General features: G+C 41.7%; 1 protein-coding gene across 1 annotated transcript in view; it reads right to left on the bottom strand.

Annotated features, from left to right (window-relative positions):
- The window catches only part of coro7 (coronin 7), an 86,671-nt gene that overhangs the window by 39,261 nt on the left and 30,056 nt on the right, over positions 1 to 17,354 (bottom strand). Inside the window, exons 8-9 of the mRNA XM_080855856.1 lie at positions 9,436 to 9,519; positions 3,869 to 3,951 (exon numbers count right to left, since the gene is read on the bottom strand). Of these exons, the coding sequence (XP_080711982.1) occupies positions 3,869 to 3,951; positions 9,436 to 9,519 (167 nt within the window). The remainder of the gene's footprint in view (positions 1 to 3,868; positions 3,952 to 9,435; positions 9,520 to 17,354) is intronic.

The raw sequence follows: 17,354 nt of genomic DNA, 5'->3' as shown, positions 1-17,354 counted from the left end.
TATCTCAATATCTGTTTTACAGAGAGAGGCTGCCTGAGGCCTCAGGCACTGCAGCTTCCTCTCCAGCCAGTGAACTCCAGCTACTCACTCCCATGGAGGGGATTGAAGGGAGAGCTCATGAGGTCAAGACACAAGCGTCTGGGAAGTCTGGAAGTCAGGTCCATTTCTCAGAGGTTGTTCAGGTTTGGGAACATGTTTGTGTTTGTGTGTTGTATGTAGCCCCTGCCCTTTATGCCTTATTTCTCCAGCACAGCCTGTTAACATACACGAAAAGCATGAAACAAAAAGGGCTTATGTAAACTTTAAAACATGCGTTTACGCGGCACAGATGTGTAAATGTGCATCTGTATATTACTATACCAGTTTTGTGTGTCTCTCAGCACACAAGCTCAATCACTCAATCTGAAATAATATCTCTACGTTGTGTGAATCTACAGTAAAGACTGTTGTTTTAGGTCTATAGTTTTCTCTAAATAGCGATAGCTACCTACCCTTAAAAAACCCAATGCTGATCATTTAATCAACTATGATTTGCTGAAAAATGAACTAAACAAAACCCTGATTTTATCAGTGGGTTTTCCAGTAGTTTTTTGCTCAGGGGAAGTGTGTATCTGTGTGTGTGTGTGAGAGAGAGTGTGTGTGTTATAAGTGAAGGGCAATCCACTTGATTAAAGGGGTTTGGACCAATTACACCAGTTACACCAGTTGTGCTTTTAAAAGCATCTTCTGAAGCACAGTCAATGAGCACAATTCGGTGCGGACACAACATTTTGGTCAGACCTAAACGTAGTCATGTCCGTAGGAGTATCCCTAAGACCTAACAGATTCCTGCCACCACACTTCAACTGTTGAGCGAAGCAAGGGAGAGCAGAGGGGTGAAGAAAGAGAGCAAGGCTGCAGGAGAGGCTGCAGTTGCTCCAGAGGGCTACGTGGAATGTGACCTGAGAGCGTGGCCCTGCATCCAGGGGCGACCGCAGCGCTGCAGAGCCTTCCTCAGGGGTTGGGCTTCAAACACAGTCAGCCCTCAGAGACCAGCTGCACCAGCATGTAGAAGAGAAGGCCTACTGTACGGCTGGCCCAACACACGCCTAATGCAAACACTGCAACTGCACACTTCCCACTCTCACTTTTTCTTTCTCCCTTCCTCTCCCTGCCCCCTTCTCTCTCTCTCTCTCTCTCTCTCTCTCTCTCTCTCTCTCTCTCTCTCTCTCTCTCTCTCTCCCTCTTTTCTTTTTTCCTGTCTCTCCCCCATCCTTCTTCTCCCTTTTCCACCTCTAATGGCCAACACAAAAGCCAGCTGCCCCTAATCCCTGCAGGAGCCATCATCTGGATTTTATTTTGTGGCAGAGCGGAATAGGGAAGTGTTTGTGTGTGTGTGTGTGTGTGTGTGTGTGTGTGTGTGTGTGTGTGTGAGAGAGAGTGTGTGTGTTATTAGTGAAGGGCAATCCACTTGATTAAAGGGGTTTGGACCAATTACACCGGATGGTTGTTCCATGAACGATTCAACCTCAGAAAGGAAAACACAACCAGGCAGTCAAAAAAAAAAACAGATCCAGCCCTGTCCATTTCTCACTGACTCCCTCTCAAAAACACACACCACCCTTATTCACACACGCTCAAATACACACACATTCACCCACAAACAGACAATGATCTACTCCACCTCACACACACGCTACACTGCCTTCTCAATCACAAAGCACCTTCAGTGGCAGGCGTATTTAAATGGGAAATGATGAACTTTCTTTTAAACAATGGAAAAGTTGTACTTTTACACAATAGATAGTCTAACAAACTGTTCAAATACAACACATTGTTGAAAATTAAGCCAAGTGTTGTCTATGAGATGTTAACAGCTCCACCATATAGTGATTTTTTCCACTCTAAATTTCTCAAATGGTGTCATTTGAATACATTTCCAAATTGTCCAATATCTCACCAAAAGATTAGAGATAAAGTCAAAATTGAAAACAGATTTGAGTATCAGAACTTGTTTTTTTTCCTCTCCCGTAATGGAGTATTTTCACATTGCTGCATTGGTACATTTATGTAAAGGATCTGAATACTTCTGCAACCATTGACTAAAATAATATACATTTCGTAGAGACACGAAATCTTATACACCAGTAAAACTGCATCCAACGTGGGGGTTTTCCCCCCAAAAATCCTCAATTATGTTTAAAGTTGCCGTTCTCAATCTTGCTTCGTGTAGTAACTCATGTAGTAACTGGTCATGCGAGCCCGAGAGACATGCATGGGAGACCCGCTGACTGGACAATAGGCCTTCAGTAAGTTGAGAGAAGGACAATATATACAGCCAAGTACTCGCAAGATAGACATCAGCAGAGGAGGCTGGGGAAGCGCACCCTAAAAACCCTATATCTCTGTGGGCCCATTAGTCAGCACAGTTATGGCACTCACAGAAATGCCTGAGAGCTCGTATGCCCCTCGCTTTTTTAGTAGGGGACCTGCTCAGTGCATTTTTTCTGATCCAATGAAAGTAGGTCAGGAACATCACCTTTGGTTTCCAGACTACAAGCTTTCTTGTTCGATTTGGGTGTCTGTGTGTGCGGTGTAAGACTAGCAATGTGGAAATAGTAATTTTTATTCAAATGACTTCAACACAGAAAGTTTCACATGCTGAGAGTACACACACACATATTGCAGAGCTAAAAAGTAAGTTGAAAGTATGTAACATGGTTCCTCTTGGCCTATGGCACATTGCTATTGAGGTGATGGTGTGTGTGTGTGTGTGTGAATGTGGGTAAGTGTATGTCTGTGTGTATAAATAGTGTGTGTCTGTGTGTGGAGTATAAGTGTGTGTTTGTGTATAAGTGAGTATATGTGTGTTCTTGACACTGGCCAGAGGATGCCAGACAGCCTGTCACCAGATGAGTGAAGAGAGGCAGCTCTTTGCCACATTCTTCACAGGCAAGCTGACACAAACACTTGCACCCACACACAATCTCTCTCTCTCTATCTCTCTCTCTCACACACACACACACACACACAAACACATACACACACACACACACAAACACACACACACACACACACAGCCACCCACCCATCCATCCACTCCCACAAACGCACACGTATATATATATATACACACATATACAGACACCAACTTGATCATTTGCTCTTTACTTGTTACCAACTTTAAAACTTAGGTGTGATTCTGTGATGGGGAATGTCAATGTTTACTCAATGTGTTTGAGTGTGAGGGTGTGTGTGTGTGTGTATGTGTGTGGCGGGGGGGAATGTGGATGTGGATGAGAGAAAGAGACAGGGGAAGAGAGCGAGAGAGAGAGAAAGAGAGAGTATTTATGAGCGGGACAGTGTTCGTTACCAAATAGCACAAAACAAATCCATAGTATGTCCACACACACTCAAACCCACACACAAACATAGCCCCTGTTCTAAAGAGCAGAGCCACCTGCACAACTTGCTGTTTGTGTTTAAAGTCATTGCCGCTGACAACAGGAGTGAGGTTTAGCTACACAGATGTATGTAAGTGTGTACGCGTGTGTTAGTGGGTGTGAATGCATCAGAACAATGATATGCCTGGAATGTAGAGTGTCTTGTTAGGGGCCTTCACACTGGAGAGGACGGATCTGAACATGCATAAATCTCTCCCTCTCTCTCACACACACACACACACACACACACACACACACACACACAATGCACACACCTTCAACTGTCAAAACACAGGGATATTGCTCATTCTCCTGCCAGCACATATGAGTAAATGACTGAAGTATGACCTCACACAGACAGGTCAGAGACATGCGTGCACCAAGACTCACTGCGCCCAACAAAAACACACGCTCACACAGAAGACGGTTGTTGTTTGTGGACTTACCCTGTGGAGGTGGCCAAGGACACAGAACTCAGAGAGGAACTCAGCTTTCTGCTGTCCCACAGTCTCACCTCCTGCTGCCGAACCTACACACACACACACACACACACACACACACACACACACACACACACACACACACACACACACACACACACACACACACACACACACACACACACACACACACACACACACACACACACACACACACACACACACACACACACACACACAAAATGCAGAAATGATATTCAAACATATATATTTACAGTCATGGACGAAAATGTTGGCACCCCTGCACTTCTGTCAGATAATGCACCACTACTCCCAGAAAAGTGTTGCAATTACAAATGTTTTTGTATTCACATGTTTATTTACTTAGTTTGCATTGGAAAAACACAAAAAATCAGAGAAATAATGCCAAATCTGACTTTATTCCACCTAAAACTCAAAAAAGGGCCGGACAAAATTATTGGCACCCTCAACTTTATAATAAGTAGAACACCCTTAAAAATAAAGAAATACAAATATCTGAAATCAATTGCTTCCTGTAACCATTAATGAGGTGTCTTACACCTCTCTACTGGAATTTCGGACCACTCTTCTTTTGCCAACTGCTCCAGGTCTCTCACATTTGAAGGGTGCCCTCTCCCAACTACTGATTTGAGATCATGCCCCAGTTGTGCTATGGGATTAAGATCTGGACTCATCTCGGACACTTCAGAACTCTCCAGTGCTTTTTCTTAACCATTTCTGGGTACTTTTTGAAGTTTTTCTCTTCCTTCCACATCCAGGGAGGTTATCTACAATGCCATGGGCTGTAAACTTGTTGATGACACTGCGCACAGTGGACACAGGAACATTAAGATCTCTGGAGATGGACTTGTAGCCTTGAGATTGTCCATGCTTTTCTACAATTTTGGTTCTCAAGTCCTCAGACAATTCTTTGCTCTTCTTTCTTTTCCCCATGCTCAGCGCGGTATACACAGACACACAACACAAAGGTTGAGTCAACTTTGCTCCATTTTAACTGGTTGCAAATGTGATTTCTATATTACCAGCATCTGTGGCTCGCCACAGGTGAGTTTAAATAAAGATTAAAGGAGCATTACATGCTTCAAATACAATTATTTCTTAAGGGTGCCAATAATTTTGTCCGGCCCATTTTTGAGTTTTATGTGTAATAAAGTCAGATTTGGCATTATTTGTCAGATTTTTTGTGTTGTTCCGATGCAAACTAAGTAAATAAACATGTGAATACAAAAACATTTGTAATTGCAACACTTTTCTGGGAGTAGTGGTGCATTATCTGACAGAAGTGCAGGGGTGCCAACATTTTCGTCCATGACTGTATATATATATATATATCAGGGACGTGCAGTGAGGTTCGGAGCTGGTGAGGCACAGAAACCGGAAGTGATTACGTCATTTTGAGCTCTAGTTTAAACTATATATATAATGTATATATACATGTATATATGTCTATGGTTTTAAAATTGTCATCTGATCAGAACTGAAAAAACGTTGTTTTATTGTCTAATACCATTATTTTCAAACGATTGTTTTTTTATTGTATTATGATGAGTTATTAATAAGATATTAATGGTTGCAAGCTAGTGTATGTAGCCCTCCCACCAATGATATGGCTCATTTCATTTTGTCTGGAGAAAATATAACTACGGTGGTGGGATGCTAATTTAAATGACCATTTAACCAACTCGGACAGCTTCGAAAAAACAATTCCATATTTATTTACACAACATATTAACATGTAAACAGTTAAACACCGCATACATAGCACACAATACCAAAATGTTCTACTGGCCAGTATAATTTAAAGTTGGTGCACTTTCGTTGGAGCTCATAACCGTCAGTTTGAGGTGAAACAAAATTAATCCACTCACGATTATCAGTATAGATCAATGGAAATCCGTTGTCTTCTTCTTGAGTGAATGCAGTCAGTGGCTAGTTTAGCTCAGGATTAGCACCTACCTAGTCTGCTCACAACTTCAAGGCAACTTTCCTGCATCAACAGCCTTTAGCTTCTTTAGGTTCGTGTTGCGCATGAATATGTAGTCCCGTTGGGAAACGTGAAATACTCCAATGCAAATGTGTAATACTACTGTGTTAACTTAAAATACTTAAACGTTCTTAGTTAATTCAACATGCCTCAGGTTAGCAAAGCAATCTTCCATTTTCGCTGTCAAACTCAAGTAGAGAAGTGAAGAAGAAAATCCAACGTCAGACTATATACCCAACAAGTGCCCTCTCGCTCGCCACCCTTCTTGAATCCGTGGTAGTGCGTGCCTCCCTTGTAATATTTTTCAATGCGTTTTCAGCTCAACTCAAAAGGTTCTACGCTTGCGCACGCATGCGTAACACCCAGTTTGGAGTGATTTCGCAATCCTAGGGGAGGCACTGCCTACCCTGCCCATAGACTGCAATGCATCTGCCTCCCTTGACCGCACGTCCAATGTTCATTGGCTGATCACTGGGAACCGGAAATGCTCAAATTCAGCGATTTTGATAATAAAAATGCTCGAAATGATCGGAATCATGCAGAAATGACACTCGTAACACAGATAACTAGAGAAGTATGAATATTTATAATACATAAATATATGATTATTATACAAAAAAAAAAATATTTTTTTTTAATATATTTTTTTTTTACTTTTCAAAATGACAGGTGAGGCTCTGCCTCCCCTGCCTCCTATGACTGCACGTCCCTGATATATATATATATATATATATATATATATATATATATATATATATATACAGAGTACTGTGCAAAAGTTTTAGGCAGGTGTGAAAAAATGCTGTAAACTAAGAATGCTTTCAAAAATGGAAGTGTTAACAGTTTACTTTCATCAATTCTTCATATATTAACAAAATGCAGTGAAGGAACAGAAGAAAATTCTAAATTAAATCAAAATTTGGTGTGACCACCCTTTGCCTTCAAAATAGCATCAATTTTCCAGATACACTTGCGCAGAGTTTTTGAAGGAACTCGGCTGGTAAATTGTTCCAAACATCTTGGAGAACTAACCACAGATCTTCTGTGGATGTAGGCTTCCTAAAATTCTGCTGTCTCTTCATGTAAACCCAGACAGACTCGATGATGTAGAGATCAGGGCTCTGTGGGGGTCATACCATCACTTGCAGGACTTTCTGTTCTTCTTTAAGCTGAAGATAGTTGTTAATGACATTGGCTGTATGTTTGGGGTTATGTTCCTGCTGCAGAATACATTTGGTGCCAATCATACGCCTCCCTGATGGTATTGCATGATGGATTAGTATCTGCCTGTATTTCTCAGCATTGAAGACTCCATTCATCCTGACCAAATTTCCAACTCCACTTGCAGAAATGCAGCCCCAAACTGGAAAGGAACCTCTACCATGCTTCACTGTTGCCTGCAGACTCTCATTATTGTACCTCTCTCCAGCCCTTCGGCGAACAAACTGTCTTCTTCTACAGCCAAATATTTCTAATTTTGACTCATCAGTCCAGAGCACCTTCTGCCATGTTTCTGCACCCCAGTTTCTATGTTTTCGTGCTTAGTTCAGTCACTTGGCCTTGTTTCCTTGTCGGGGTAGAGCTTTTTCGCTGCAACTCTTCCATGAAGACCACTTCTGGCCAGACTTCCCCGGACAGTAAATGTCTGTACCTGGGTACCACTGGTTTCTGCCAGTTCTGAGCTGATGCCACTGCTTGAAATCTTCCGATTTCGAAGGTAAATAAGCTTGATGGGTTTTTCATCAGCTGCATTAAGTTTCCTTGGCTGACCACTGCGTCTACGATCCTCAACGTCTTCTTCAAAAGAGCTTGAACTGCACATTTTGAAACCCCTGTCTGCTTTGAAATCTTTGTCTGGGAGAGACCCTGCTGATGCAGTATAACTACGTTGTGTCTTGTTGCTGTGCTCAGTCTTACCATGTAAATGGATAAAAAATAAACATTTATTGTTTACATTTTTCAAAGCATTCTTAGTTCATAGCATTTTTTCACACCTGCCTAAAACTTTTGCACAGTACTGTATATATAGGGTGACATATATATATATAAATACATATATTATATTCTCAACGCAAGACAAACACTGGGGTTTGCACAGACTACTCAAGTATTCCAGTGATTGAGCAGCTACATCCTTTTCTAAAAATTGTTCATTGTTAGTATTAACTGCATTTCCCATACTGCTGTGTTTGGAGTCAGGGATGAGACAGATTGTGGAGAGAGTTGAGAGCAGAGAAGAAGAGTTGATGAGCGTAAGAGTGCTTTGGATGGCGCTAGAGACGTAAAACATCTCAGTTCCAAATTCGTCTGTCTTTGTGACATTATTGTCGACACCTCGTACTTTTCCCTCTCAAGGACCTCAGGTTTTACACTAGCTCTCGCACACACACAAGGTTTTTAGTTAGAGCCTTTGCTAAACAAGAGGAAGAATGGTGACAGCAAAAATCAACCGTTTGGAAACTCATTGATGAAACAGATGGTCGTTATGATAAAATAAAAATGCTGCAATTGTGAGATGTGGACGAATTTCTCAAGAAACTCTCAACCATCAAGTTGATAGTATTAATTTTTATATATTTGGAGACCCAGTCTTAGATACGATTAGTTCAGGAAACAGGTTTAATCTTGTACAATGGTGGCCAACCAAGGGAGACAGAGCTCCAAGTTCCACTCATAGCTTCACCTGAGACTCATCTAAATTATCGATTGAAAGATTGCAGTTAAAAACCCTCATAGAACAAGGGGTGTCACCCTATTCATGAGGCCTCAAAGACACAAGTCTATGAGCCATTTGCTGACACTTTCACTCCCTCCCTCAGGACAATCTCTTTCTCTAACCAGAAATGCTTACATTCTTACATGTCCAAATAAAAGCACAATTACAACTAGATATAAGATGCATTGAATTATTGACTAAGGTTTATCATTAACTCATTATTAACTCTGAACCTTAACTTCTGATTCCTTCAAAGTCAATAGAGGAGGTTACTACACTAACATGGCTAAACAAGCGAATGTTGCTAAATAATGGATACAAGCAAATATGACTAATTTCAAGTCATAGAGAGAGGCAGGAAGCCTTTGTAAGTTGCTTTGGATAAAAGCGTTTCCTAAATACCAGACCTTAACATTTACTAATGATGATCAGGTTTCACCAAATTTACAAAAACAGCTGCTGTACGTAGACAAAACAAAAAACCCTTTGCTGAATTTATATCTTGGTAGCTTCTGTAGAATGTTGGTAACTACCGTTAATATATCACCAGTATCATAATTTACCATTTCATAAGGTAAGGCAGAGAGTTATTTTCATACTGTACATCATTCATTTTATGCTTTGCTCTATGTGCTAAGACCATTATAGTTGCAGTCTTCTAATTGATACCAGACACCTCCCCATACCCCCTAGAGTACCTAAAGAGTATCTAAAATGATGTACTCATGCAACCCCTAACACACAGACAGACACACACACACCCTATGGAATCTCCACAAGCTCATAACAGCAACATTTCTGACCTTCAGGTCAGGTGGTCAGAGGACTTACCTGGTTGAACCCTGTGCTCAGGAAGCAGTCATCCCTTACCCACAGGACGCGTGAGTCCCGGTTACTCCCAAGGCCTGAAACACTCTGTTGAGGACACAAACACAACACATAAGCATCAATTTCACCACGCTTTTTCCATTTCCATTTAAAAACTCACATGGAAGATTTTGCAAAAAGAATGAAATATGGTCACAGCACTCCACTGCAGCTACAAAAGGGTGATGTACACACGCAGACCCCCACACACGGCCACACACACGGCCACACACACACACACACACACACACACACACACACACACACACACACACACACACACACACACACACACACACACACACACACACACACACACACACACACACACACACACACACACACACACACAAAGACAAACACAAACACACACAACAATGTGTCTAGCAGCCGTCTAGCAGTCTACCTTCAGTGACAGACATGATGTGGAGATAAAACAAACTGGTGACAGGATGTTTCTCTCTTTCCGTCTCTCTCATCCTCATACATGTACCTGCACGCTCAGAGACAGTCTGGACTGATCTGAGCTGACAGATGGATAGACAACGAGTCACCCACACTGAAGGATAGAGGAGCCTCCATCCTCTCAGAGCACCTTTCTTTAATGCAGTACTATTAAAGGTACTCACTCACTCAGTCACACGGACAGACACACACACACACACGCACAATGAGAAAAAGAGAGACAGAGAGAACCACTAACACTCACCAGCACATATTAAGGTGTTAGACTTAAGTAAGTATGGGACAGGTGTGCAATCATCATGGCTGCAGCATATCGACTTTTAAGTAAGTAGGCCATCTTAGAAGAGCTCCACTGTTCCAGAAGGAAAGCTGGGTTAACTGCCAGACTCCTCCTCACCTAGAGGAATCCTCAAACTAAAGTGGCGGTTTTCTGCACTTCGGTGTTGCCAAAACAGATGGATAAATGTAGGATGTTACCAATAAATGTTTTAAGACCATTGTTCTAGCACATGTTAAACAGAACGACTAAACTGCCCACAGACAAACAATTACACGACACATTCTTATCCGGCAGGTGAAGCCAGAGGTGGACTGGCCATCTGGCATCCCAGACACTTTCCCGGTGGGCCGGTGGGTCTTTAGGGCCAACACATGGGCAGACTTAAAGGAACGATATGTAATATATTTACTGTACTAAATCTGATGACCATGATATGTGAAGACTGATATTGGCATTGATATTCATAACAATTATGACCCTCAAAATACAATTGAGCTCACTCCCAGACCATAACTCAGTTTCCTGTCCAAAGGAAATGCCAAAAAGAGATCCTCAATAGTAGAGGATGTACAAATATATACATTTGTAGTTTTAGAAGTAGTCAGGACAGTGTTTTAAAATCTTTTACTATTTGGTCAAGCAAGCAAGTTGCAACTACCTGAGGTTTCAAAGTTCAGATTTAGACATGTGCAGATATACAGCCGCGGAAAAAATTAAGAGACCACTTCAAAATTATCAGTTTCTCTGGTTTTACTATTTATTGGTAAGTGTTAAAGTAAAATGTACATTTTTGTTTTATTCTATAACCTACTGGCAACATTCCTACCAAATTTCAAATACAAATATTGTCATTTAGATCATTTATTTGCAGAAAAATGACAATTGGTCAAAATAGCAAAAATGATGCAGTGTCTTCAGATCTCGAATAATGCAAAGAAAACAAGCTCATATTCATTTTTAAACTACACAATACTAATGCTTACACTTAGGAAGAGTTCAGAAATCAATATTTGGTGGAATAACCTTGATTTAAAATCACAACTTTCATGTGTCTTGGCATGCTCTCCACCAGTCTTTCACATTGCCGTTGGGTGACTTTATGCTACTCCTGGCGCAAGAATTCAAGCAGCTCGGCTTCTTTTCATGGCTTGTGACCATCCATCTTCCTCTTGATCACATTTCAGAGGTTTTTTATGGGATTCAGGTCTCGAAATTGGGCTGGCCATGACAGGGTCCTGATCTGGTGGTACTCCATCCACACCTTTACTGGCCTGGCTGTGTGGCATGGAGCATTGCCCTGCTGGAAAAAACATTTCTCAGAGTTGGGGAACATTGTCAGAGGTAAAGTAAGCAAGTTTTTCTTCCGGGACAACGTTGTACTTTGCCTGGCTGAGGTTTGTAAAAGACCATAAGGATTGAAAAAAGCGGACTGGAGGGTCTTCTAGTTCGTCTTCTCTGATGAGTCCAATTTTCAGCTTTGCCCAACACATGGTCGTCTGATGGTTAGACGGAGACCTGGAGAGGCCTACAAGCCACAGAGTCTTGCACCTACTGTGAAATCGGACTCATCAGAGAAGACGAACTTAGAGGAACCTCCAGTCCGCTTTTTCAATCCTTATGGTCTTTTACAAACCTCAGCCAGGCAAAGTACAACGTTGTCCCGGAAGAAAAACTTGCTTCCTTTTGCTCTGACAATGTTCCCCAACTCTGAGAAGTGTTTTTTCCAGCAGGGCAATGCTCCATGCCACACAGCCAGGCCAGTAAAGGTGTGGATGGAGTACCACCAGATCAGGACCCTGTCATGGCCAGCCCAATTTCGAGACCTGAATCCCATAAAAAACCTCTGAAATGTGATCAAGAGGAAGATGGATGGTCACAAGCCATGAAAAGAAGCCGAGCTGCTAGAATTCTTGCGCCAGGAGTAGCATAAAGTCACCCAACGGCAATGTGAAAGACTGGTGGAGAGCATGCCAAGACACATGAAAGTTGTGATTTTAAATCAAGGTTATTCCACCAAATATTGATTTCTGAACTCTTCCTAAGTGTAAGCATTAGTATTGTGTAGTTTAAAAATGAATATGAGCTTGTTTTCTTTGCATTATTCGAGATCTGAAGACACTGCATCATTTTTGCTATTTTGACCAATTGTCATTTTTCTGCAAATAAATGATCTAAATGACAATATTTTTATTTGAAATTTGGTAGGAATGTTGCCAGTAGGTTATAGAATAAAACTAAAATGTACATTTTACTTTAACACATACCAATAAATAGTAAAACCAGAGAAACTGATCATTTTGAAGTGGTCTCTTAATTTTTTCCGCGGCTGTATACGTAAAAATACACTACATGGTCATAATATATCAACAGCACCCCAATGACATTAAATAAGGATTGAGGTTTACAGAACCCCTAAATATGCTGTTGTGTTGGTAAACCTTGAGTAGAACTGACTGTAAAGACTGATACAAATAGAAAAGGTGTGTACAGGTGTTGAGGAGGGCCCCACTCTTGCCCACGATTACCAAAATGACTAAATCTGTCTCTGGTCCGACAGAATCAGAGCGTCCCATGGGTTATCTTACCCAACACTGGCTGGCCCAGTCATATCCTCAACCATTAGACATCTTTGGCTCAGTGTCTTAAAACATAGGGTGCCAAAATGGATAAGCAAAGTGCTGTCAAGATGCTAAACATTTTTGGACTAGACAGACTCTGCTACTAAATGTCATATATGTTGGGGGACCTTCTGAAGCAGCAGCACCATTGCTGATAAGGTTGTGCACGGTTAGCAGGTAGAAGAAGTGGGGGGCTAAGGGGAGAACTGGAGGAGGAGGTCAAGAGAGAACAAAGGAAGAAGCGGTGCTCAGTGGGTATGCAGACGCTCAGATGGCTTAGCAGGTGGGAGAAGCCAATCCACCAGGCCAAAGCAGGCAGCACAACCACTGAAGTCAACCTCCTCTGCAACATTGTCTGCAGAGAAGGCAGGAGAGAACGGGAGAGATGCCCCGAACACCCCCAAGCAGAAAGGAAGCACGACACTGAAATTGATAAGTTGGTGAAGGAAAGACGGCTTCTCCAGAAAGCATGGCGAAAACCCGATGAGCAGGAGAAGGGTCAGAATGTTCTCTGGAAGCAGCTTTATTTCACTATCTTCATCAACTTCTCCATCTCTTTCTTAATGTCTGTGTCTAAACTGAGCCGGTCTGACCCGGGCGACTGAGAGTGTAGGGCAAGGATTCCAAAAAATGTCCCCATAAAACATCCAATGTGCATCCGTCACCGCCTCAGTCACTTCGACTGGCCAGCTGAACTGTACCCGTGTGCTGTGTGCGCACAGAGGAGGAGGCTGCAGCTCAGCAACCTCCAGCTCAGATCCACACCATCTCAACACAAAGGAATCTTATCTGCCCACTCCCAAGGGGAAACATGCCTGGGACTCATCCACTCGCACGAACCCACCCTCTGTCTTTCTCTCTCTCTCTCTCTCTCTCTCAATCTCTCTCTCTAATACACACATGAACACATAGATTTTGACATAAATACATGACTGCACATATCTAACTCGCAGATAACATCCTTCGCAAAAACAGATAAAAAAAGAATGTTCTCTCTGTATGAGGCACGATGAGTTTTCTTTTATGACATCAGAATAATTAGGCACGACAGTCATCCAAACACACGCCTAAGGAGCTCCCACATTAAAAGTGTTAAGTGACTTGTGTGTACTTGTGTTTGTCTGTGTGTGTGTGTATGTGTGGAGGGGGGGGGGGGCTGTCTGTCTGTGGGTATATGTGTTTGAGAGGTAGGTTGGAGAGCTGCAGGCTGACGAGGATATGGACTAAGGACCTGAAGAAAAGACTAATGGAATAAATGAAGAGATGTAATAGCTGATAGAGTTGATGCAATTTAAGGTCTAGGTCCAGGTCATGTTGAGATACCATCTATCCAGTGTAACATGATGCTTCTTGAGAAAGACTACAACTGACCAGTGGCACTCTGCTATATTACTATGGAAGAGTAGGGACGGTCACTAAAGAAAGGTACTGAGAGATTTCTCCCATCCCTCAACTCCTTTATCCATGACTAATACACTTGGCAAACACTCCTCTCTCTCCAGGGCGTAGGTAGAACCCTTATTTATCTTAACTAAACTAGCTAGACTCAATTGCAAGATGACACAAAAACAGACACAACCATTAGAATATCTATAAATTAGCAATATAGCAATGAGAATCTTAAATGAACAGTTCCTTAGGTAGTTGAGGCACTGCATATAAAATAGTCCAACAATGCCCCTACCCTGTGCGAGAAGCTGATTAAAGGCATTCAGATAGAATATCATTTTGTGCTCAGTTTGATGACTTTCTTAATGTATTTTATTGTTAAACTGTTCACTGTCCAGACTACTCACATCTACATCTGCTTTTCACCTTCTCACTGATCCATACAATAGTGGAATCACTTGTCCTTTCACCTGACTGGCTGTCCTGACTGACAAAATGCTGGTCTTTGATGATGAGGTCATCACAGCTCACCCACGGAGCTGAGGGAAAGAGCCATACGTGTGCTCATGTGTGTGTGTGTGTGTGTGTGTGTGTGTGTGTGTGCGTTTACACACCTCCATTACACACCATTGCACAGTAGGTTCCATGGCCCAAATAAACACATTCTAACTCAACATGTGTGTGACACCTATTCATGCTGACACGCAGTACAACCTTCACAGTTTGTCATGGTGTGTGTGTGTGTGTTTGTGTGTGCATTCCTTTCAGTGCATCACAGGGAGCAAGTCTTAGAGAATGTGTGTGTGTGTGTGTGTGTGTATGCATACATCATTCCTTTTCTTGCACACACTATGCATACACACTCCACAGCTACATGGACACTCAAGATCCAGGATAAGTACACAAGCACAGGATAAACTGTTTAGGTAGAATACAAAAATGAAAAAAGACAAAGCAAGTATGCAAGAATGTAAGAAAGAAAGAAATAAAAAATCCCAAATGCAAACAGGAAAAGTCTGGGGTTACAGACTGGGGCCAGAGGATGGTAAATTTGTGAAAATGTATTTTGCACAATAAAAATAAAAGCACTCTTTCTTGTTTCCAATAGTTCTTCAGTGTGCTCACATATATATATATGTGTGTGTGTGTGTGTGTGTGTGTGTGTGTGTGCACATCTGTGTCACTGCACAAGAGAATGTTGATTCACCGACCAGCCTGAATATCAGGTGTCTGTATGCACATATGGGAACCATCTCCCTCCCTTTTTCTCTCTTGCCCCCACCGCCACCCCTCTAAACACACACACACACACACACACACACACACACACACACACACACACACACACACACACACACACACACACACACACACACACACACACACACACACTTCTGCCTTTCACTCATACTCGGTCTGTGGGTGTGCACAATCTCTGAGCCAGGGCTTAAATATTTAAGACTCTGCAAAAGTTTCTCTCCCTGTCTCTCTCATCTTGTGTTTTCATTCCTGCTCTAGCTTTGAAATGGAGAAATTAAACGCTCCTACATTGGACTCCAGAGCTGTGTGTATATAACCTGTGTCCTTCCCCTCCGCTTATTGCAAGAGTGTTTGCAACTCTCAGTGTGTGTGCGTGTGTGTGTGTGTGTGTGTGTGCACGCGTGCATAGGGAGAGACTGTTTAAATCACTGGTTACTGTATGGTTTGGTTTCTGAAGCTAACAGACCCTAAGGCTGTGCTAACGAATCTGATCCGTCTTGATTGGGAAAAAACTGTTTTCTCATAGATTTGAGTATGTGTGTGTGTGTGTGTGTGTGTGTCTGGGTGTGTGTGTGTGTGTGTGTGTGTATGTATGTATGTATATGAGAGAGAGTGAGAGAGAGTAAGCAAACAGAGAGTATTTGATATTTGAGTACCCTCTACTATGACATGCACTATTTTAATCACCGATCGTACATATAAGATAAATAGAAGGGAAGTCACAAATGTCACGTGACCCACAAATTCACAGGAAACTATTTGACAATTCACAAGTGCAAAACCAGACCGCTTCTGCAGCGCAATAACATTCACATCTTCTTGCCTAAATGCATCTCTAGTTCTTTTCTGTCCTCCAATCACTCGTTCAGTTCTCTCGGACACTCCTTTCAACTACCTTGAAATTCAAGTCCTGTTTCTGTTTCTGACAGTTCCCAATGATATTTGTTGGAGTAAAAAGGACCAAATATTACTATTTCACAAGTTTTTATTTCTACTGAGGGCCAAGTGGTCAGACTGTGTGTGTATGTCCTATTGTTGAAGGTGTTCTTTGTATATTTGTGGGTGTTTTAAGTATGTTATGAAGGCTCATATCACATTAAATATTACTTTGAGTGATAGTTACCAGATATGCCAGCTGCACAGATATGTCCTACTGCATATGATTTTCAGCCACTCTGGCTTTGTCATCGCTGTATGATGCCAAGTTTTTGTGTTATCCGCCTTTTTCTCAGTCTACTCATCTAACATTTTCTCTGTCTACTCAGTGGGTTCCAGAAACTGATAGATGGTGGATGTTTTTACATTGTACCTATCAGAAGAACAAGAGATTAGTGTGAAGACAAGATGTATTGAATAACTGTCAAAGTGCAGGTAATAGGATAGTGTGTTCTCTTTCGCTCATATTGACATGAGGAAGGACAATAATCAGAACATGTAAGAACATGCTGGCCTCAGCTTGTTCTATCAAGGATGTTTTCCCAGGCAAAATAGTCCACTACAGATTGTTGTTTATCAGGATAATGCATGCGATATCACCCATTTAGGGCTGTACCTCACATGCCTAGTTGATGGGTTACTGACTCTAGAAAGGAATTGTTAAGTGACTTTATTTAACAGTGCAACAGTGAATCATCTTTACAGTCATCAAAGATGGCTGATACAGACTTCAGTGTATCTCACAGTTATTTAATATGAATTTTTACAAAATGATTACTAAAACACTAAAATGTGACTAAAACATTAAAATGAAATGCAAGCCTTTCTTGTTTGATTGGTTGTGAAAGGTCAGACTGGGTCAGTATTTGTTGGCAACTCAAATAAATTCATACACAGCTTATTGCATCTTATGTTGATGGTGTTTATGGTGTGAC

Source organism: Sprattus sprattus (genome assembly GCF_963457725.1).
Source record: "Sprattus sprattus genome assembly, chromosome: 18".
NCBI lineage: Eukaryota > Metazoa > Chordata > Actinopteri > Clupeiformes > Clupeidae > Sprattus > Sprattus sprattus.
Note: the sequence above shows the minus strand (reverse complement) of the source record. Positions and strands in the feature narration are given on the sequence as shown.